At 45.5% G+C, this 22,158-nt stretch overlaps 1 protein-coding gene across 1 annotated transcript; it reads left to right on the top strand.

Moving 5' to 3' along the window:
- The first annotated feature begins 10,207 nt into the window (after nucleotides 1–10,207).
- LOC149348678 (uncharacterized) lies at nucleotides 10,208–20,614 on the top strand. Its single transcript, XM_089588257.1, has 5 exons — nucleotides 10,208–10,390; nucleotides 13,456–13,769; nucleotides 15,942–16,050; nucleotides 19,302–19,552; nucleotides 20,257–20,614. The coding sequence occupies exons 1-5, from the start codon at nucleotides 10,208–10,210 to the stop codon at nucleotides 20,612–20,614; spliced, it is 1,215 nt and encodes a 404-aa protein (XP_089444383.1).
- Nucleotides 20,615–22,158: the final 1,544 nt, after the last annotated feature.

Raw genomic sequence — 22,158 nt, 5'->3', positions numbered from 1 at the left:
GCTGTTCAGTTCTAAGGATTACGTGGAGGTTTTGACGAAATTTGTGAAGACACCATATTCACTGCTCAAGATATTGAACTCTGGAAACGACGCACAGAGACAACAACAAAAAAAAAAAACAGCAGTGGACTGGACACAGAAGCAGGAATACGGTTGTCGTTGTTAAATTGCATTCTGTGAATAACTACCAGTAGCTTGTCTGCAGCAAGCCAGCAGTCACAAAAACCACTGAAAGGTTATAGCATACATGATCTTCCGTTATCTACGTCATAACGAACACCTCTTTTCATAAAGACATCCCCTATGCTTCTTGGTTTCGATGACTGTTGGCTTCCGCCATGAACGTCATAATAAGCACATCTTCCCATTTCCTTGTCTCCTACTAGTAGCTTGTGTAAGCAGGAATGATGGTGCCAGATACTTCGCCGTCAAAGGATAAGAATTCTGAGCATTATTTTTTGACAGAATTCTGCCACTCTTTTCAACAATAGCACATAAATGCTTGAAGGACACCTCAAGGCGCTAGTTTTCGTGGATAGTCACTCTTATAGGCGAAGCTTAACATCTTAACAACACATCAGTGACACAAGCGGCAACACCGCGCTTAAGGCTTTCGCCTCACCGCAGTTTAGGTCAACAAAGTGCCCCCCTGAATTTTTCAGTTGTGACGTAAGTATGGAATAATAAAATGAACAATAGACGTTGCTTCAACAAAAATTCGTGCTGGGCTAGTTGCTTCTGTATGGTTGTGAACAGTAGAGAGCAAATAATTCATGTTTTAGCGAACAAAAAAGTTAATACCACAGAGGTTTCTCCGATGGCCCGCTTTTGTGTCACGGATACCAAATTGCGCGTAAAGCACTAACAAACATCCGAAAAGTCCTATTTATATCCGGCGAAAAATGCGGTCAGCTCAGCGACATGTCACATCGACAATGTGACTTTGTAGTGTACTCAAACCACGTGCTTTCGAACGCTTTCGGATGTCCTAATTTAAAGGAAGAACGTAAATCTTTATTCGACATTGTGTACGATGAAATTAAGGCACTTGCGAATAGGAAACGCCAACAAAAAATCTTGGCAGCCATGCCTGGAAAAAATGTTTTGCACTAAGACTGGAATCGGCGATCTTAAGCGTTTCAATCCAATGCATTCTCACGTAGTGGTGACGACACTACATCGGGGCAGAGCGATAGAGTTCTTAAAGAAACTGTTTACTGGATTTACTGATTAAAATTAAAAAAAAAAAACTAACTCGGTGGTTCCGTTAGCAACAAGTGTGCTCGGAGGTTGTCGAAGTAAGGAATCACAGCAGGTCTGGGCTGAACGTAATTCAAAGCCGACGAAGAACTTTTCAGATACTATGGGGAAGGCGCCAACTCCAACCTCGAACCATCTAGAAGTAGTGGCACTTTGCTGAGGTCGTTAGAGGTGCATCTGCTCTCATCCCGCGTCACAAAGAAAGAGGTAAAGCTGCGAGCCTGAGGCTTTCAAAATGAACAAACTAACAGTACAAAGCTATAAAGTCTTATATACTCAGCAGTCCTATATACTCAGCATACGACTCGTATGCGCCACTTTTCAGCAGTGAAAGTGGCGCATACGAGTCGAGGTCGAGTAAGACTTCACTGCGGCGCCATTTTGTCGGAGCGCCTGCTTTTGAGACAAGCCGAGTAATTTAATTGGTTTCAGCTAGGGGCGTGTCAGTTCGTTTAACTCAGTTGGCCTCCTACTGTGCGAAACCGCCGAAAGGCGTCGCAAGGGCAGTGGGCTATGCAAAACATTGTTGCTCCCGACGCTACCTTTAAAGACTAAATTTTAGAGGATGCTGTTGCACTGGGTAACAACAAAGACAATAATTATTTCGTAGCCACGCTTCAGTTCCTGGTGATATTCTGGTGGTGGGAGGTTGGCGAGGGGTACTATAAAAACATAGGTACGAAGACAGATTGCCCCCCCCCCCCTCCCTTTCGCCGATGTCACGATTGCAGCTAATTTGTGACCACAACCTTGGCGGTCACTGCAACGTTCATGCCCTCTCGTTTACACTTGGCTGTTGAGTCCACAGGATGTGCTGAACATCAACGCCAACTTCGCCTGTGGCGGGGCACAACTTCCGGTGTGGGTAATCTTCTCTAAAATGGCTTCTCGCTTTAAAAAAGGACTCCATTTTAGTTTCTTCAGTTTGTCCAATTATCTTTCTACGTCGTATGGGTACTGCTATGCCCTTCGTTTGTTGGTGACCATCCTCATTTCCTGTTCTTTTACCGTAACGTGATCGCACCGTTTCGTTACAAAGCATCTCGTGTGTTTCCGCGCCCCGTGCTCTAATACTGGCTTCCACAACTCCGTGACTTTCGTGAAACGGAAAACAAGAAAAAGTTATCTAGCGAGGCGGAGCAATGCTGCAGGCAGCAGACATATTAAGTACCTCATTCAAAAACGCAGGAGAAAAAGAAATTTTCATTTGCTAAGGCTATCGCCCTGAAGAGTGGTAGTACCTGACTAGAAGAGTTTACGGGAGAGACAACCTTGCAGCTATGATTCGGTTGAGAAGGCTGTAGCTCTGCGGTTCACTATCCTTAATTTTTTTTTTCGTGTGTGCATTTAAAATACGAGAGCATACAACCGTCTGAGAGAAAATTTTTGAGGGAAGGGTTGTCAAGGGCTCTTTAAGAAGAAGTGTGGAACGAGAAGCTACGCTGCAGCCATTCCCTTCTTCACTTATCTTCACAATAGTTCTTTATTGCTTTGGTGATGGCAAGCGTACAGAATGCTTAGCGTCCTATATATCAGCATTTTGACAGAAACTGGCGAAAAAAATTCAGGGGGGCACATTTTGACCTAAAGTGCGGTGAGGCGAAAGCCTTAAAGGGGCCCAGAAACAAAATTTTAGTTAACTGGTTTGCCTGTTGATTGCATACGGTGAGTTATAATGGTGCTATTAGCGTCGGTAATGCCGCGTATATTCCGTTTTTTAATATTTTAATGTCCTCCCAAAAACAACTTCATGGCTCTGATGGTGTCGCCACACAGTGGCGGATTTTTAGCAGCGGATATGACATCACCTGGCGCGAGCTTGATGATCGAACAAAAGTAAATATACTGCAAATTGTGTGAATAAATAGAGACACATTTTGTCACCTGTCTGCGTTTTATATTAGATCAACAAAAACAACTTGTTTGTCTTAGATAAAAGCCCTGCAAAGCAAGTAAAATAAAAATACACCACCAGGGGTGCTCTGGCATGGAAACGACGCTGCCCGTCTCAGCAAGAACGAGTTATAGCGAGCAGGCAACCATGGAGTACAAACTTCCGCGACGTGCTCTGGCTGGTTGTTTTGATTGGTTGCGCCAGGTGCCGTCATTGGGAGAGCGAAATAGGAGTGGGAAGCCCCGTCAAAATCGAGTTGAGGGCAGCGTTTTGTTTGCTTGTATTTTGACATTTCTTCACTGAATAACTCCCGTTCCTGTGCATCGATTCCTGTAATTCTTTTTAAGTCAGCATCTGTGTGACATAAAGAACCCACCTGAAGTATAGCCGGTATCCCCCCAAGCAGTGTTTCGCAGCCCCTTTAAGCGCGATGCTGCTGCTTGTGTCACTGATGTGTGGTTATGATGTCACTTAAGTACACAATTGTTTGTGAATCTTAAATGCTGGATGCACTGGAGGGCGTTTGGGAGGCATCCGTCTGATTCGACGCCTTTCTGCAAACACTCTCCAGCGTCCTAGACAAGGGGAACTACATATGCGCAGGCGGGAAGTCATATTACGAAAAGTCATATTGTCTTTATACCAAAGACCGAGGATAAGGAAAAACTTCTATTTGTACATGGATACAGACCAATCACGCTTTCTAATGTAGATTATAAGATTTTTGCTAAAGTACTGTCAAATCGGCTGCAGCTTGCAATGTCTACTTTGGGCCTCATCAAACATGTGCCTTGTGGGGACGATCAATAAAATGTAACCTACATGTAGCGCGTACGGTGTTGCAGTATTGCAGTGACGCTCAAGAACAATTAGCAATGCTGCAAATTGACCTGGCAAAGGCATTTGATCGAGTGTGCCATTCATTTCTTTTTGCACTTTTAAATCACGTCAATCTCGGTTCAATACTTTCAACTGGCATACGCCTTTGTTACAAATCCTGTACCACGCGCTTCATTGTTAATGGCTGTCTCTCCTAACCAGTCCCAATTCAGTCTTTGGTGAAACAAGGGTGCCCACTGTCTCCGCTCCTATTCGCATTATACTTGGAGCCACTTTGCATAAGTGTTATAAACAGTAGAGCTGTCAATGGTTTCCGAATAATGGGTCACGAACTGAAGGTATTGGCTTATGCAGATGACCTTGTGTTTTTTTGTACTGATAAGCCAAGCATCGATGAGGTTATTCGTTTAACGGAGGACTTTGGTTCGGTGTCAGGAAGTCGGATTAATCGCTCTAAGAGTTGCTGTCTTTGGTTTGGTAGCTGGGGTACGACATCTGCTGAATATGCTGGTATAACAGGGACATGCAGGCCACCAAAGTACCTTGGCGTCCCTTTGAGTGCCTATAAGCATAGCGCCCATTATTGGAAAGACCGCGTGTCAACTCTTCAGCGCTATGCTCAAACGTTTGTCCCCCATGGCCTCTCAATTTTTGGCAGGGCGACCGCCTGTAATCTGTTTCTCGCCACTAAAATATGATATGTACTGCAAATTATTCATTGCGCAAGACTTCCTATCCAGCGTTTTCACAGGATTTTCGCTACTTTTGTGTGGGATTCGTCTTTTGAATCCATGAGGCGTGATAACATTTTTCGACCTGTAAGCGCTGGTGGCTTTGGTCTAGTTCACCTGTATGACCGACAGGTAGCGTCACGTTTCATGTTTTTCTGTTACACTACACACCCAATAGTGCGTTCATTCCTGCAAACAAATTTAGTTCATGTTTTACCCAACCTCATTGTGTCTTCCAATGTTTGTGGCCGTCCGTGTTTGTGGGGCATAATGCAAGAGGTGTATTTGGCTGTCCGTTTCCTACTTGTTCGTTTTTCTCCTGAGTTACTTTTTTTAGTGTCGAGGAAAAAGTTGTATAAGGATTTGATTAGTATGCTCTTCCCTCCGCACATGTACCGCTCTCTGTATTTTGGTTTACCTAGGCATGACGTACTCAACAGAGTACGTAAGATGCCTGTCTCGCCGTGTACAAAGACCTTTTTCTTTAAGTTACACATCGGTACGTTGCCCGATAGAACATGGTTAGAGAAAAAGGGCATTTTTGTGTCTACCGTTAATTGCCGCCTTTGTGATGAACCAGAAACAATTGAGCATTGTTTCATCAGTTGCAAAGATGCAGTACTCTTCTGGGATATCCTGCAACGCACATTTAAAAAAAAGAATTCATCTGACTCCACATTCTGTTCGCTATCTCACTGCGCTGCCATTTGTTGATGAACCCCTGGACATGTTCTTTCTCATTGGACTGCACAGCCTCTGGAAAACGCGCATGATTGACAGACACTGTGAACCTGTTGTGTCTACAAAGGATCACTTCGGTCGAATGGTTGTTCATCTAAGAGACGTGTATGTCCAGGCTGAGTACGAACCGGAGTGGCACTCACTATTAGTGATGTGCTCTGCATTGCCCCTTTTCTAGTGCATGGTCTTTTAAATATGTATTGTTTAACACTGTTTTCATAATGGCTTGTATATAGTTCATGTACATAGAGCATTACATCACTGTAATAAATACCATGTTGAAGAAAAAGAAAGTAGCGTAGCCATTACCACGCTGGGCTGCGGATCTGAAGGATGGTGGCTCGAATCCCATCGTGCATGATTTTTTTTTGTTGTCTGACAAGAAAAAGCGTGAAACCTCTGCTGACAGCCTTCTGTCGACAACGATGAGGCATCAAAGGCTTTCGCCTTAATATTTTGCATGACTTCGCTTAGCCGTTGCAGATTTTATGCGAAGCATAAGGAGCTAGTTTGGCGGTGTCCGGTGTCACGCCATGGTCGATGTGAAGTGTGCGGTTATGCTGTCACACATAAGCGCCATTTTTGATGCCGTATATGATGCGTGGCCATGATGCATGGTGATTATAAGCATGTCACTCATCGTCACCGAACCATAAGTGACGTCATCAAGCCGCAGTGACGATCGCGAGTGAGGTCATCAAACAATAGGCGAGTACCGTGTAGTGATGTCAGTGACACAGAAGTGAGAACAAACACCTCGACGGGGTCCTTGCACTATTGCAACCCTGGCTGGACAGCATCCGCAAATTTTTTGTTTAACGCCGAAGCTAGAGTCGATGCAATCAATGAAAAGAAAGTACAATTCTGTATTTTTACTTCCTATGGCAGTGCCTTAGTGCTTTGGCGTTGTTCTTTAACAACACAAGGTGGCGGGTCCGATCCAGGTCGCGGCGGTCGTATTTGAATGGAAGCGAAACGCAAAATCGCCGGTATGCTCTACGATGTCACCGGTTATTAAAGAGCCCAGGTGATCTTAATTAATTCGGAGTTCTCCTCAACGGCGTCCCTCCTCAATTCTCCTCAGCTCTCCTCAATGGCGGGACGTTAAAGCCCGTACGGGATTCGGTATTGTTACGAAGGATGCTGAACGGTTTTCAATGTTGCTTATTTTTCTTTCGAGTGAGTTGCCCCTTCCCGTTCAGTGGCGCGGCGTTGCAGTTTGCTTGACAATGCCTTTAAACATTGATTTACTTATTTTTTGCGCTTTACATATCGCCGCCAACACATTGCTTTATTAATTTGTTCACTACTCGAGACTGAGCCACATTTATATATTGGTGTTCCCAATTGCATTGTCGTTTTGTTGCCGCTGCTACGACGGTATCAACACAACTTGAACCTTGTGATATCGAGGCTTTGGTTTGTTTCTCACTCTAATACTTTTATTGCAGAACGCAATATTTTTTATTGCAACGCGTATGCCACGTAATCCTGTATAATGATGTTGCAATAATATGCACGCGTTCATTAGTACTGTAAAATTTTGTTCAGCATCGTTCTTATGTATCACTTTGCAATCGATCACTCCCCTTTCTAATGTCTTCTGCATGGGCCATGAGGGAAATTGATATAGAAGAATAAAAATTGTCACAAGCACATGCGGCCTTTTCTACGATGTTCCAGATCACTTTTGGCCTTTAATCATCTAAAGAGTTCTTGCTTCATGGCTCTGACGTCATGCCAGCTGCGGCTAGGGTCTGCCTACTGAAGGCCGTCGCATAATAGCTCGCTATTATAGCTTTTAGATGTCAAAAACAATTCAATCTTGTTGTCACGGAATCCCGGAAACTTGAAATGCTTCGTGTCTAAAGTAAGAGCAGTGCATATTACAAGTGCCTTCCTTTGCCAAATGTCGCTATAGTGGCGCAATAAATGTTCTAAAAGGAAAAAAATTGACAACAATAAATCTAAACAGAGATTGCATAGCAACGACCTATGTCGGCGCTTGCATGATCTTTGTATTATAGACCAGCTTACTAAAGCAAAATATTTCGTGGATGGCCAAGAAGTGGACTTTCTCTTTAATCTGCCCCGTACGCTGGATGTAATTTAGGACTACGTTCACTCTTGCAGGCATGGGAAGTGCGTCACACTTAGTGACCTCACGCCTTGACCACGGGTGAAGAAAAAAATCTCTGCCTCTCCCGTAAACGAGAGTAGAGTAAGCATGAAATGTTTACGGGCCTAATGTCATCTCGGTGGACACCCGAACCGCAGCGTACAGGAAGGGAGGAACGCCACCACCCGTTCAGCGCAATGCCTTGCCATTTGAACGCAAGGTTTTTTGAGGAAAGGCAATGGCGCAGTAATTCTCTGCCATCTCGGTGGACACCCGAACCGCACCGTAAAGGAAGGGAGGAACGCCACCACCCGTTCGGCGCGATGCCTTGCCCTTTGAACGGAGCGCTTCTCCCCCGGATCACGTATGACAACGAAGTGTAACGTGGCATTTATGTGCTTTTTGCACGCGTTATTAGAAATCGGAAATTATAATTCCGTGCATTATCAAACCCACAGCTCCACTGATATCTTGATAAACATTGAGAAGGCACTGGCAGCAGTTATTTTTTGTCTCATTTGGAGACCAACCGGCGCTTGCATGCCGGTCGCGTAGGAGGGCTTAGAGAGTCTCGTTAAATCTCGTTTAGTCTCGTACGGTGCCCGGATGTTCTCGTTTCAGAGCCCGGATGACTGGAATTCAGTGCCCGAATGAGTGGATTTCAGTGCCCGGATGACTGGAATTCAGTGCCCGGATGAGTGGATTTCAGTGCCCGGATGACTGGAATTCAGTGCCCGGATGAGTGGATTTCAGTGCCCGGATGATGGCTCTCGGTCTCGGCGTGACGTCACCACACTGCCGACAACGGGAGCTAAAAGCATTTCATGCTTAAAAAAAGTCGAGAAACACACAGAGACTTTGTCTCGACTTTGTCCTGTCCCTGCGCACTGTTTTAAGTACAAAAATGAACCAACTGGCCCCGCTACTTCCCATGATGATAAAAAAAAATGGCTGAGGCTTAGCTAAGGTTAAGCCTAGTCAGATGCGAAGCATATTGATGGCTAGGCTTGGTAATACATGGCTTTCCTTGGTTGAATACTTGGTCATTTTAATACAACCACTAGAAGCCTTCGTCGTGGGGGAAGACAACGGCATGGCTACAGCGGAACGCCGACTAACCCCGAGACGCGCTTTGGGTGAGCGCCTGGATTGCCACGGAAGCCGCGTCCGCCTGCCCGGTGGAGCGAGCGTTTCACCTACACCGAATGTGAACGCGCGTTCGAAATGCGCCGGGAATGCCGCTCGAGGACATTCCGGCGTCTGTGCGATGGCATCGTTCTCCCTCTCCCAGCGCGTGACGGCGATCTGTCGTGACGTCATTGTGTCACGTGGTGTGACGTCACCATACCACGTGGTCTGCACGGCGTGCAACCACAGCGACGGCGCGAGGTGGACCCCCGTCTTCCTCTGTCGTGACGTCATGTGTCACGTGGTATGTCACGTGGTGTGACGTCACTGTACCACTTGGTGTGCACCAACGTTTTTAGATCCCTTTCTAAAAACGTTGGTGTGTACGGCGTGCAACCACAGCGACGGCGCGAGGTGGACCCCCGTCTTCCTCTGTCGTGACGTCATGTGTCACGTGGTATGTCACGTGGTGTGACGTCACTGTACCACGTGGTGTGCACGGCGCGTAACCACGGCGAAGGGCTGTAGTGTACCTCTAGTAATATGCTTCGCATAAAAAAGCCGTGGTGTCTCCTATTTTTCCTTTAGAGCGACAACTGTCAGGACAGGTTTCTCGTTCCAGCCGCGTCGGCGTTGGCGCTGGCAGCGTCGGCGTCACACCTTGCAACGCTGATTGTTCCCAACATATTCACATCACAAGCGAAAGCGTAGTGACCTCATGAGCACTCTACTAGAGAAGGAGAACCATTGTATATCGTCACTTGCCACATAGCGCTAAACAGACTGCGGTTGCTCTTTCCTTTGGCGCTTCATCGCTTGTACGAAGCAACAGGAGTGTGCGCTGTGCTGGTCAAAATTTTCTTCCAGAAACGCAGCGACTCCCATGCTAATTTTTTCTCCTTTTTTCTTTCTTTATTATTATTTCTATTCATTTTTATTTTTCTGACTTTCAAAAATTTACTTCATTATTCCTTTTTCGCTCTCTTTCAGTCAGTGCAAAATTGAACCATTACATGCATTGCATTCGAATTTGCACAAAAAGCCATCGTCCCGTCTTCGATCTCCCAGCTAACAGGTCCCCTGTCATTGCGTCGTCCATTCTGTCAGCCTATACCCTATTACTACTCCCTTTGCTCTATAAATGCTCCTCTCTTCATCAGTTCACCGCCTGTGTCTTGGCCACTCTTTCGAAGTGGGTACGTGCCATTTTATTTGAGGCCAACCAACCAACCAGACACGGCCACAGAGAGACACACAGGGCAGGCGCTATCGGTTACATCAAAAAAAGTTTTCGTTTAATCTTGGTGTATTCGCTGGTAACCGTTTCATGTGTCCTGTCTTTCACCGTGGCTTCTTGACTACAATTCCTTCCTGCAGTAGTTGTTTGAGAAGGTAGCTAGTAACGGTCGTTAAAAGAGCAAAGACAACGAGGAGGAAGAAGGGCTCATCCGGGTTCTGAACAAAGCGCGCTCACAACCGGTCTCTGTGGCAAACATGGAAGGTGCAGCTTCGCAGCAGCGGAGGCAACGGCGGCAGCAGGATGCGCGGTACTACGGTACCGACCCGTTCGAACAGCAGTGGGCGGCCTCCCCGTACTGGCCTGCGGCGCCCGTCGACTTCTGGGCGCAGTCGGGTACCGGGCAGGGGTTTCCGGACACGACCATCGGCGGCTCCGAGGTGGGTTCCCTTGCTGGGTGCTTGATCTGTCTCGTCGTGCTAGATTTTCTTCAAGCACCGTGTGTATTCGAGATAGCAGCCTTCGCGCTAACGGAAAGTCGCGGTGGTAAGCGCGATCGCGTTACGTGAAATTCACGGTAGGCTACTTCATTTTGTTCTTTATAATGTTTTACTGCTAATGTGGTGTTGCTGATTCGATGTCAGCCTCGCAGCCCTTTTATTTTTTGATGAATTACTTCTTACTGCGTTGCTTTGGCCATTTGGTTTTGGTTTTGATACTGTATGGCATTATTCCCGACCGTTTCATACGGCTGATATTACTCTGGCAAGGCAAGAAAGAGTTTAGTGTGGTTGGTGTAGATTCATGATAGTGGTAGCAAAGAGTAGAAATCCGGCAAATCAAGTCCAGCGAGAAACAGTAGTGCGTTATCGTCCTCCTCTCGTCTTTCGTTTAGTTCTCGCTGTTTTGTGCAGTTTGTTTTTACCTTCGCGCACCCGTGACTAACATTCTGATACAAGAAGCCATTTGGTTCTGTTTCATCATTTTTGTTCCCTTGTCTTTGTATTTTGATGTAACCCAATCTCCTTTGCAATGACCTTCTGCCCTGATGGTATGTAAGTTGTTGAAGTAGGCACAGGGCGAGCGGGAACAGCTGGCGATTTCGACATTTTATTCTTGAGATGAATAAAATATAAAAACTTTTTGAGACATAACGTCCATATACATGGTGATATGAGAGGCACCATTATAAGGGCGCCGAAATAATTTAAACCTCCTGGGCTCTTTAACGTGTGCTGACGTCGAACAGCACACTGGAGGTTTGTATTTTGCTTCCAACGAAAGGCGGCTAGAGTTTTCGGGATCGAAACCACGGCCACGGGGTCAGCAGCCGAAGAGGTGAAGAAAATGGGGAGAGCATTCGGGCTTGCTGGGCAGCTTTGACACCTCTTATGTTCATGGTTACAATATGTGAATTAATTTTTTAAGTACCACAGGAACCCTTTCATCCATGACACATACCATAGTAGAAAGCCCGGAAAGTCGAACTGAGTGCATTTGGATTTGACTGCTCGATGGTTATAAGAACGACCCCCTTTGGCAGCTTCCTAGAATAATATGAAGGCGATTAAAGAAGTTAATTCATGTATTTAATAATTGTGAAAGCAAAGAGAGCAGTTTTTGTTCGCAAAGAGATGGCTAATGCAGTGAGGAATGTCAAGATTATTTCAGACACAGCGCCAAATTACTTCTCCGCATGAAGTTGAAAGCAATGGTGTGACTGGCTGCGTTGTGTCGAGTGCGCATTTTGCTGCTAAGCTGTATCAGCGCGGGCTAGTGATTGTTACGTAGATTGTTAATGCCTTCAGTCAAAAACTATTCTCTACTTCGAGGAGAACATTCAGAATCTAAGACTTTTGCAGGCAACATGTCTAGTTGCAGGCTAGAAAAGAAAGTCCAACATCCTTGCTAAATGAGTATACATTTTCTGTACTTCCATCCTATTTACAGCTCACGAATGAGGCCTTCTATGAGGTACTAACAAATTTCTATTTGAAAAAATGGTGGCTCATATTAGACTACATTTCAATTCATGTTTATCGTCTCAGGGCGTAAACGAGGTACGCGATAATGAATGAATTAAAGAGACGGTTACAGGAATAAAAAAAGTTGGCTGATCTAATCAGGTCGACGTGTGAGCGCTGATGCGGTCCCTGCGTTCAACTAGTACATGACGAGACTGGTCCACGAGAGAGTCGCTGCAGTCATCAACCGTGCAAACTCAAAAAAGGTGACCGATTCCGGCCTCATTCTTCCAAGCCTTCCTGTCTGAATACCCATAGTATGAATACGTCGTCTAAAAATTCAGGCCACTTAAGGGTTATGGCAGGAGCGAGGGCACCATTAAAGCGCCCATGCTTTGAAAATAGGCAAACGAAAACACGTACATTCTGCGGGAGCCACGCTGAAGCTTACGTGAATCGTGGAGGCGTTACCTAAAAAAACTGCTTCCTGCATTCATTTAACATGATTTGATTTACATGGTATCTCGCCAGGTGTCGCAGCGGCTTCCAAATAGATCCTCCAGCTATTCGCTGCACAGTATGTCGAAGCAGTAACCGAAAGCTACAGTAAATGATCTAAATGCGCACATGGTGGCACAATGAAGCTAAAGGAAGTGATATAAATACACGCATGGTGGCACAATGAAGCTACACTAAATGAGCTAAAACCCACATGGTGGCGGAGCGAAGCTACAGTAAATGAGCTAAATACACACAAGCTGGCACAGTGAAGCTACAGTAAATAAGCTAAATACACACATGGTGACACAATGAAGCTACAGTAATGAGGTAAATACACACATGGTGGCACAATGAAGCTAAAGTAAAAGAGCTGAATACACACATGGTGGCGCAATGAAGCTAAAGCAAAAGAGCCAAGTACACACATGGTGGCACAATGAAGCTAAAGTAAATGAGCTAAATACACACATGGTGGCACAACGAAGCTAAAGTAAAAGAGCTGAATACACACATGGTGGCACAATGAAGCTACACTGAATGAGCTAAAAACACACATGGTGGCACAGCGACGCTACAGTAAATGAGTTAAATACGCACAAGCTGACACAGTGAAGCTACAGTAAATGAGCTAAATAAACACATGATGGCACTGTGAACCTATAGTAAATGAGCTAAAACACACATTGCGACACATTAAAGCTACAGTAAATGATCTGAATACACACATGGTGGCGGAATGAAGATACAATAAATGAGCTAAAACACACATTGCGACACATTAAAGCTACAGTAAATGATCTGAATACACACATGGTGGTACAATGAAGCTACTGTAAATCAGCTCAGTACGCACAAGGGGGCATAATAAAGCTACAGTGAATGAGCTCAATACACACATGGTGGCACAGTGATGCCACAGTAAATAAGCTAAAAATACGCATGGTGGCACAATGTAGCTAAGGTAAATGAGCTAAACACACAACACGGTGGCACACTCACAAATGGGGTTAAACGGAGCATTTGATGGCACTGCTGGTCAGGAGTTGGAGGCGACCGCGACGACCGGAGGCGGCGGCGGCGGTGATCCCACCTGGATGGGCAACCTGGCGCGGCTGCTCGTCTTCTCGGTGCTGCTGATCGCGCTGCTGGTGGCCTCCCTGCTGCTGGGCCGCACCAGCACGTGGATCGTCGAGAACGAGCTCACGCCGCCCGGGGACCAGCAGCAGCAGCAGCACCCGCTGGCGGCGCCACTGTCCCCGGGACGCGGCAGCGGCGGCGCCCGGTGGCCGATGAACGCGTCGCACCTGATGGCCAACAAGACGGACGCCGCACAAGGAGACAAAGCGAATTCACCGTACGTATACGGGCGTTAACGAAACGAGCTCTCTGGTGCTTGAAGCTGAGTCGTGGAGTGAGTGGGATTTGTGGGAGAAGAATGTTGTCGTTGTTGTTAGTGGCTATTTATTATTAATAAAAGTAAAAATGGAAGGAAAAGATGCTTCTAGCCGCGACATATGCCATCGAAACCTGAACAGCTGAGCTGCGGCTAGCGAGAATAAAATGACGGGGAGAGGACAGGGAGAGAGAAAGAAAGGGGAGCGATAGAAAAAAAGAATTGGGCAGGGCGGCAATATACACTGTGTAAGAACGCAGGATATAGGAATATTGGACCATAGACCTAATCTGATCCATAGTAGGAGGCTCCGAGACCTGATTATAACGTCTTTCTAGGCACTAGTTCTTAGAGTATCCTTAACTGGCAATAAAATACCTGTCACCCGTTCTCTACCTTTATCATCCTAAGAACCAGCAGAAGCAAAAGCAGCAGTCAAGCTATATCCAGTAATGCACGGACGCCTCGCCAGTTGATGTCCGATCAACCTTATCTGGCGCTAATTGCGGCCGCACTACCCCCCGCCCTCTTAGATTTGCGGATATCATCTACACTCGCGAGTGTCTGTCACTGTCTGTTACGTTATCTTTTACTCAAATCCACTTCGTTACCTTAAGGGGTCATATATTCTCTGACCGCCGTATTATATACGCTGTCCATGTTCACAATCTGTTGTCGATTGTATCTAAGATATCAATATTTAGAATGTGCTCCTTAACCCATCTCTTCTGCACCTTGTGGTTATGAAGCTTGTTCAAAAACTTCCCCTCCGGGAAGGCAAAGCTAAATAAAACATGCACATTGGAAACCCGCATACTTTTCCTTTTCATGGTATACCTAGAAGTAATCGCTTTGTGCTGAACATGGCGTCCTTTATATTTCAAACAGGGCGCTTTTTGTACTTAATAGCGCAGTAATAATTTTCTCAAAGGAGTGCGCTTGGTACCACGTCCTTTTCATTTTTTTATGAACTGTATTTGGCATATAATACTATCAATATAGCTTTCACAATTTCTAGTCTCGTCGCTTGCCTTTGCGGTGTTAACTTGAAATATTCTGGATTTTCAATGTTTGAACTGTCAACTATTGTAACACATTTCTTGTTTACAAAATTCATAATAAAGCTGCAAAAAAAATCAAACACTGGTTTTTCTTGCTCAAAAAACAATTTTTACTTGTTTTTTGAGGGTTTTATCACGGAATACGATAACCAGGAGCTCTGACCCGCTGATAAGAAGGGATACAATATGCTATAGCCTGGAAAGCTTGGTAGGGGATTAGCTGAGGTAAAGTGGTTAAGGTAACAGGATATGCCAAATTAAATCACAGAAACCAACGTGTAATTCATCTGCCGAAAAGAATATTCACTAAAAAAAAACTGAATGGATTTTTGAAATGAAGTCTAAAAAAAGTCCGCCGATATTTTATAAAACAAAAACCAAAAGTGCAACCCCTTGTTAAAAGCAAGAAAAAAATGGTCGAATGCACCCGCCGGACGCTCTGAAACACAGTAAGATAACAGATTTCAGGTACTCCCGCATTAAAAAAAAAAACAGATAATAATCTATGAAGCCTTCTGCGTATAGAATATTTGATGTGCAATGGGTTTTTCGGGCGCTTGAAGCACACAGAACAGAACGGTGTTCACTGGCAGTCAGCGGTTCCAGCAGCACCAACCCGATGCACGCGCTCGCCGAGAGCAGCCCCGCTGCCGCGCGGGCACTTCGTCATTAGAGATAGTACAAACAACCGAGGGAATACATAGCAGCATTGATGGGGGCTCTTCTTAACTCGTATCCCCGTTGCCCAGGGCATATGTCAATAATAAATAGGAAACATATCGCACATGCAACCTTTTGTGCAGAAAACTCCCTTGAGAATCCGAAACATGAATTTTTTTTTTAGTTTTCGATGTTTCGCTTTCATTTTCGTTGTTCGCAGCTTAGTAAATATCAGAGACCATTGGCGTCAGGTCGCGTAGGACTACTGTTTAGTATGCATTCAATGACCTACTGATATATTGAATTTTGAAGCTATGTAGCCACGAACATGGGAATGTTTGTTGAGATATGTTTCACTTGAGTACTTTTCCTTGTGACGTGACGCAAGGGTGAACTCTTCCGTTCTCCACAGATATCCGTATAGGACAACCGCGAAAATAACCAAAAGAACAATGAGCTCGAGTGAATCTACAGTGGACGATATCACCACTGTGGAAGAAATACCAATGGGCACGCGAAAAGTAAGTTGCTCCTCGTGACCGCCGCCTGGATATTGACCTTTCGAGGTCACATTTGCAAATGTCTGTGCACTCCCACGTTCGCTGAGAACCTTATGCTTTTCATAATCCAGAATTAGCTCTAATTTTCGTTGTCTTGATCTTAATATTACATCAAGGCTCCGTTGTGTTTGCTTCTTGTATTACCATGTTTATAGCCTGCACACATTGATCCTTATAAAACGCGCAACGGGAACGCCGCAGAACAAATGTGATCATGCTTAGCTATTACTTTGCAATTTCAGATGATTGTCAGGCTTTTATGGGCCTTTTTATGAAATGCATTTTATGCTATTAACGTTTTTGCAGTCGTCAAAACTGTTCCCCATTGGTTTTTATGGCCGCCCTAACTGCCCTAGGCGAACGATGGAAATGCAATAAAAGAAAAAAATTGCTACATATCGGAAGAACAAATAATTACCTTCAATATTTCTTTACCTAGAGGCCCGTGTACTGTGCGATGTCAGTGCACGTTAAAGAACACCAGGTGGTCGAAATTTCCGGAGCCCTCCACTACGGCGTCTCTCATAGCCTTAGTCGCTTTGGGACGTTAAACCCCATAAAACCAAACCAAACCAAACAGTTTTTCGATATTCCAAATTTTTATCCAAGATGTTGGACGTGTTTAAATTGATCGCAGTAGCCAGCGATAGGCATTCTTGTTTACATTTTCGTTTTGAGTGCACAAATTATCTTATTTATTAAGAGAATTTGTGCACTCAAAACGAAAACGCACCTACGAGTGCGCCTGTTGCCAGAGCCATCTGACATCTGACACCTGGCATGCTTTTCTCTGAGACATGACAAAAAACAAACGTGTAATTGTTCCGCGGCAGGCATTACAACCAAAGCAAATCTTAAGAGAAACGATGGAAGGAAATTGTACTAGATTCTTTCCAGTTTCATGATAAAATTTTCTTACGGGCTTTCGTAGCCTTGCCTATTGGTGGAAATTGAGAGTTTATTGTATTGGGAGTGCTTTAGGTGCATTCATAAATGTGCTCGTACAGGGGTCTCTCATGAAAGATAATAGCGGATGTCTGAAAATTAACTGAAGATTAACGCACTGCCGTCCACTCCCGTAGACTAGATTCTAAGTATGGCCATATTTGAAAGCTTAACAGTTCTCATGAAGGCTCTATAAAACATGGCACTGTAGACTTTGGTTCTATATCGCTTCTCTCACCAAGAAAATCTGTATCAGAGGACACGCTTGCCCCAGAACAAGAGCAACGCACGCCCGCTGTGGAAGAATTGTTTTCATCATTTTTCTTTCCTACTTTTTATTTTCAGACATATATAGTAAAACGTAGTTAGAGCAAAACACTTGAGTCACGTTCCTTACAAATTTATGGACTAGCAATTGCTCATTAGCACCGCTGTACCCTCGTTTCTTCTAGAAGAATTTTGTGACTTAAGTAGCGAAGGCTCTATAAATAGAAGTTTCCGATGAACCTAATCAATTTGATTTCAATTTTTAGAGTATCCAGGCAAAGACAAAGTGTTGTCATGGTGTAGATTTCATTTCGAAATCACCAACGCGAAAACAGACGTATACAACTGAAGAAACACAGACGACAGGACGGGCGCTGACTATCCTCTTCTTCACACAGTTGTCTCCGTCTGTTTTATCGCTGGTCATTTCAAATCAAGTCCCACCAACTCGCCCAGTCAGCAATTTTGATTGAACGTATTTCTTCTACATTGGTCTCTTTTCTATGTCGTCCACCTAAGCACAACTCTGCCATCACGCTGGTCAACCTTGTGGCTTCGACCACCTGCCAGTCGAGGGCGGTTTTCTACTGTTTGAAGAAGAAGAGGATAGTCAGCGCACGTCTTGTCGTCTGTGTTTCTTCAGTTGTCGCCGTCTGTTTTCGCGCTGGTCATTTCAAATCACGTCCCACCAACTCGCCCAATCAGCATTTTTGAGTGAACGTATTTCTTCTACATTGGGCTCTATTCTATGTCGTCCACCTAAGCACAACTCTGCCATCACGCTGGTCAACCTTGTGGCTTCGACCACCTGCCAGTCGAGGGCGGTTTCCTACTGTTTGAAGAAGAGGATAGTCAGCGCACGTCCTTTCGTCTGTGTTTCTTCAGTTGTCGCCGTCTGTTTTCGCGCTGGTCATTTCAAATCATGTCCCACCAACTCGCCAAATCAGCAATTTTGATTGAACGTATTTTTTCTACATTGGGCTCTTTTCTATGTCGTCCACCTAAGCACAACTCTGCCATCACGCTGGTCAACCTTGTGGCTTCGACCACCTGCCAGTCGAGGGCGGTTTTCTACTGTTTGAAGAAGAAGAGGATAGTCAGCGCACGTCTTGTCGTCTGTGTTTCTTCAGTTGTCGCCGTCTGTTTTCGCGCTGGTCATTTCAAATCACGTCCCACCAACTCGCCCAATCAGCATTTTTGAGTGAACGTATTTCTTCTACATTGGGCTCTATTCTATGTCGTCCACCTAAGCACAACTCTGCCATCACGCTGGTCAACCTTGTGGCTTCGACCACCTGCCAGTCGAGGGCGGTTTCCTACTGTTTGAAGAAGAGGATAGTCAGCGCACGTCCTTTCGTCTGTGTTTCTTCAGTTGTCGCCGTCTGTTTTCGCGCTGGTCATTTCAAATCATGTCCCACCAACTCGCCAAATCAGCAATTTTGATTGAACGTATTTTTTCTACATTGGGCTCTTTTCTATGTCGTCCACCTAAGCACAACTCTGCCATCACGCTGGTCAACCTTGTGGCTTCGACCACCTGCCAGTCGAGGGCGGTTTTCTACTGTTTGTAGAAGAAGAGAATAGTCAGCGCACGTCCTGTCGTCTGTGTTTCTGCAGTATCGCCGTCTGTTTTCGCGCTGGTCATTTCGAATCATGTCCCACCAATTCGCCCAATTAGCAGTTTTGATTGTAGATTTTATTGTAAGAATGCAGGTATGGGCCTGCAGCCCGTACCTATTAGAGCTTGAACTATTAGAGCTCTATTATTACCTATTAGACCCAATACCTATTATGACCTATTAGAGCTCTAGAGAGAGCGTACCTATTAGAGCTTTATTAGAGCTTAGAGTTTTCAGAATGTTTCACGCAAGGACTGCACATATAGACCAAGAAATGACTAGAGAAGAAGTATCTTCTTGCTGTTTTAAAACGAATAATTCTGCCCATAGAGGAGCCTTCATACTTATAGCTTTCGGCCGCCGCTTTCTCGTCAGACGCAGCCAAAAAAGAAGCAGATATGCGGGGCCCCTTTCTTCACCTTCTGCATGGCCGTGAAGCACGAGTTTTACTACAATGCCTCACAACGGGCGTGCGTCTCCCTTCCCGAACAAACGCCGGCGACAGTGGCCGTGTGCAACCGAGGAGCCAACAGGTTTGCATCACAGGACAGCTGCGCCAAGAGCTGCGTTACTGACCCTGGTTCCGAGGACCCCATCTGCCACGAAGAAGTCCTCTTCACGGAGTGCAGACAGTGAGAATGCATTATCTCACTCCGCTGTGGAAACATAATGAATCCTTGTACAGGATATGATCAGTATTTTTAGATCTTAACTGTAACCTCTATCGGGACTCCCGTTGTGATAAACAGAGCCAGGGCAGCAGTGAACTAAAAACGAAAATCCCAGATTATTCCTTAGAGCTTATATGATTGTTATGCGGGTGGGGCGATGTAGCAAGGAAAAATAACACGCAAAATGTATGGTACTTTCTCACGCACTTTTAAACATATTGTGCATAACTTACTCCCTCCATAACTGTTAGTCAGCGTAGAACTAAAAACGAAAATTCCAAATTATTCCTTCGAGCTTATAGGACTGTTATGCTGGTAGGGCGAGGTAACAAGGAAAAATAACATGCAAACTGTATGGTACTTTCCCACACACTTTTGAACATTGCGTGCACAACTCACTCCATAAGTGGTAGTCAGCGTAATATTTTGGCTTTAATAACTCTTGCTATAAACAAAATATTTTGTTCACCTTTACTTTGACGAGATCACACAGTCGCGGAGCGTATCAATAAAGCAAAGAATAATTCGCTACACTTAACTAGTGTGCATGTAATGTAATCAGGCATGACTTCACTTCGATACACAGTAACGTTGTGCTGGTTGTTCGTTTGTTAAAGAAAGGGATGGAGGTGATCGTAGCAACGCGATGCCCTAACCAATCGCAGCGAGGACGTGGTGGGGCCGCTGTGGTTCTTCAACGGCCAAAAATGCAAGCAGTGGAGCTTTCCGCGCGGCCGTTGTCCAGTCAGCAACACCAGCGCCCTCTTCGCCACATCCGAGGAATGCAGGCGGACGTGTCACAAGGCAGGCGCCAGCAACACCCTGTGCGCAGTACCGGACGAGGCAACCTGCAGCCCGAAGAGACTCAAACACCCTTATTTCGCAGACACGGGCCCTTCGGGAACCGGCTGTACAGCGGCCACCACCACCAACCTGCAGCGTCCTCTCTGCCTCGTCGGCAGAAACCGCTTCGGCACTCTGCAGGCATGCAAGAAAATGTGTATGCACAAGGTGGACGTGTGACGTCACTGCAGCAGCTTGCCGGCTTGTTGGCTTTATTAACTTTTTCGTGACCGCTGGCCACATCCCGCTTGTCAATAACAAAAAAGTGTTAGCGGGAAATGTCTCAAGGTGTTTTGTTTTCATGATGAAACAATGCGCACAACAAAACAGACTTCCATAGAGACACGCGCCTGTCTCTGTCCGTTTTTGTGTGCGCAGTGTTCAGTCTTCATACCACCAGCTTGGCTGTCTAGAAATCATTAAGGCTGGCCTAACAAAGCATGTAAGCTCAAAGTTCGACGTTTTTGAGGTCATTGTGAACGAAGATTTCTTGCAGACAATCGAACTGTCGCACGTCCTAGTCAGGCCTACATACTTGTAGGCCTGACTTGATCATCAACCTGACTGCGTCCACTGCAGGGCAAAGGACCTCTCCCATGTCTCTCTAAGTAACCCTCTCTTTTGCCAGTTGCGGCCACCATATCCCCGCAAACTTCTTAATCTTTACGGCCCACCTAACTTTCTGCCACCCCCTGCTACGCTTCCCTTCTCTTGAAATACTCTCCGTTATCCTTAAGGACGAGCGGTTGTCTTGCCTCCGCATTAGATGCCCTGTCCAAGCCCATTTCTTCCTCTTGATTTCAACTGGGATGTCTAAACCCGGGTTTGTTCTCTCGTCCTCTCTGCCCGCTTCCGGTGTATTAAACTTAAACCTATCATGTTTCCATAGCTCACTGAGTTGTCCTTAACTTAAGCGGAACCATTTCGTTAGCCTTTATGTTACTGCCTTTAGGTGAGTACCGGTATACAGGAAAAAAAATTGCACCCTTAAAGGTGTAGCGCTCAGGGCTGCACCCTTTTCACACCGCGCTGAGCACGCTAGCACCTTTAATGCACCCATGGACCACTCAAAGGTGCATGGGTGCAAGGGTGCTGTAGTTCCTTCGGGTGCAAGGGTGCCTGAGGGTGTACGGGTGTTGTTAGATTTGGGGAACATTCCAGTAGTTTAATCAAGCGTGCTTTTAAAATGATACGAGCTATTCGAGCTTTCCATTAAATGACAGCTGCAACCTTCATGCTAGAAGTTATGACTGCGATCTGTGTCCCTGTGACAACTATCGCCCGTCAACCGGCTGCCTGGTGCAAGCCGTTGAGGCACAGGGGCCGCTTTACGCTTCCCTGTGGCCTAAAAGCGAGCGTTGTACAACATTTATTTGTTGAGGTCGGTCAACCCGTGCGTGGTGCACGTGTGTCGTTGCGTCAGTCCTCCAAAGGAACTCAAGGGGTTGATGGGTTAAAACAAATATTTACTTACAGGCAGGGAAACACAAAAAAGGAAAAAACGAACAGCAGGAGTAGCAGAAACAACTATACAAAACACGAAACGCAACAAGCAGGAGACAGACAATACAAGACAAACAAACAATTATAAAGAACAACAATAAGGCGTACAGTGCATGAAAGGAAGTAATATACAAAAAGTTAGAGCTAGGAAAAGAAGAAAGTGATGGCTCCGGTTCGGGTGGCTGTCGATGCGGCGATGGCTCGAAGGCGGCGAGCCTTGA

Source organism: Amblyomma mixtum, chromosome 4 (assembly GCF_055824585.1).
Source record: "Amblyomma mixtum isolate Tamu chromosome 4, ASM5582458v1, whole genome shotgun sequence".
NCBI classification, from domain to species: Eukaryota; Metazoa; Arthropoda; class Arachnida; order Ixodida; family Ixodidae; genus Amblyomma; species Amblyomma mixtum.
This window is presented reverse-complemented; position numbering and strand designations above follow the sequence as displayed.

What these genes read in the sequence shown, in the direction of transcription:
- LOC149348678 (XM_089588257.1), top strand. Translation starts at nt 10,208, where the DNA reads ATGGAAGGTGCAGCTTCGCAGCAGCGGAGGCAACGGCGGCAGCAGGAT. An exon ending in GGAGACAAAGCGAATTCACC is followed by an intron (nt 13,770 to 15,941) that starts GTACGTATACGG and finishes CGTTCTCCACAG; the next exon opens with ATATCCGTATAGGACAACCG. An exon ending in TACCAATGGGCACGCGAAAA is followed by an intron (nt 16,051 to 19,301) that starts GTAAGTTGCTCC and finishes CGTCAGACGCAG; the next exon opens with CCAAAAAAGAAGCAGATATG.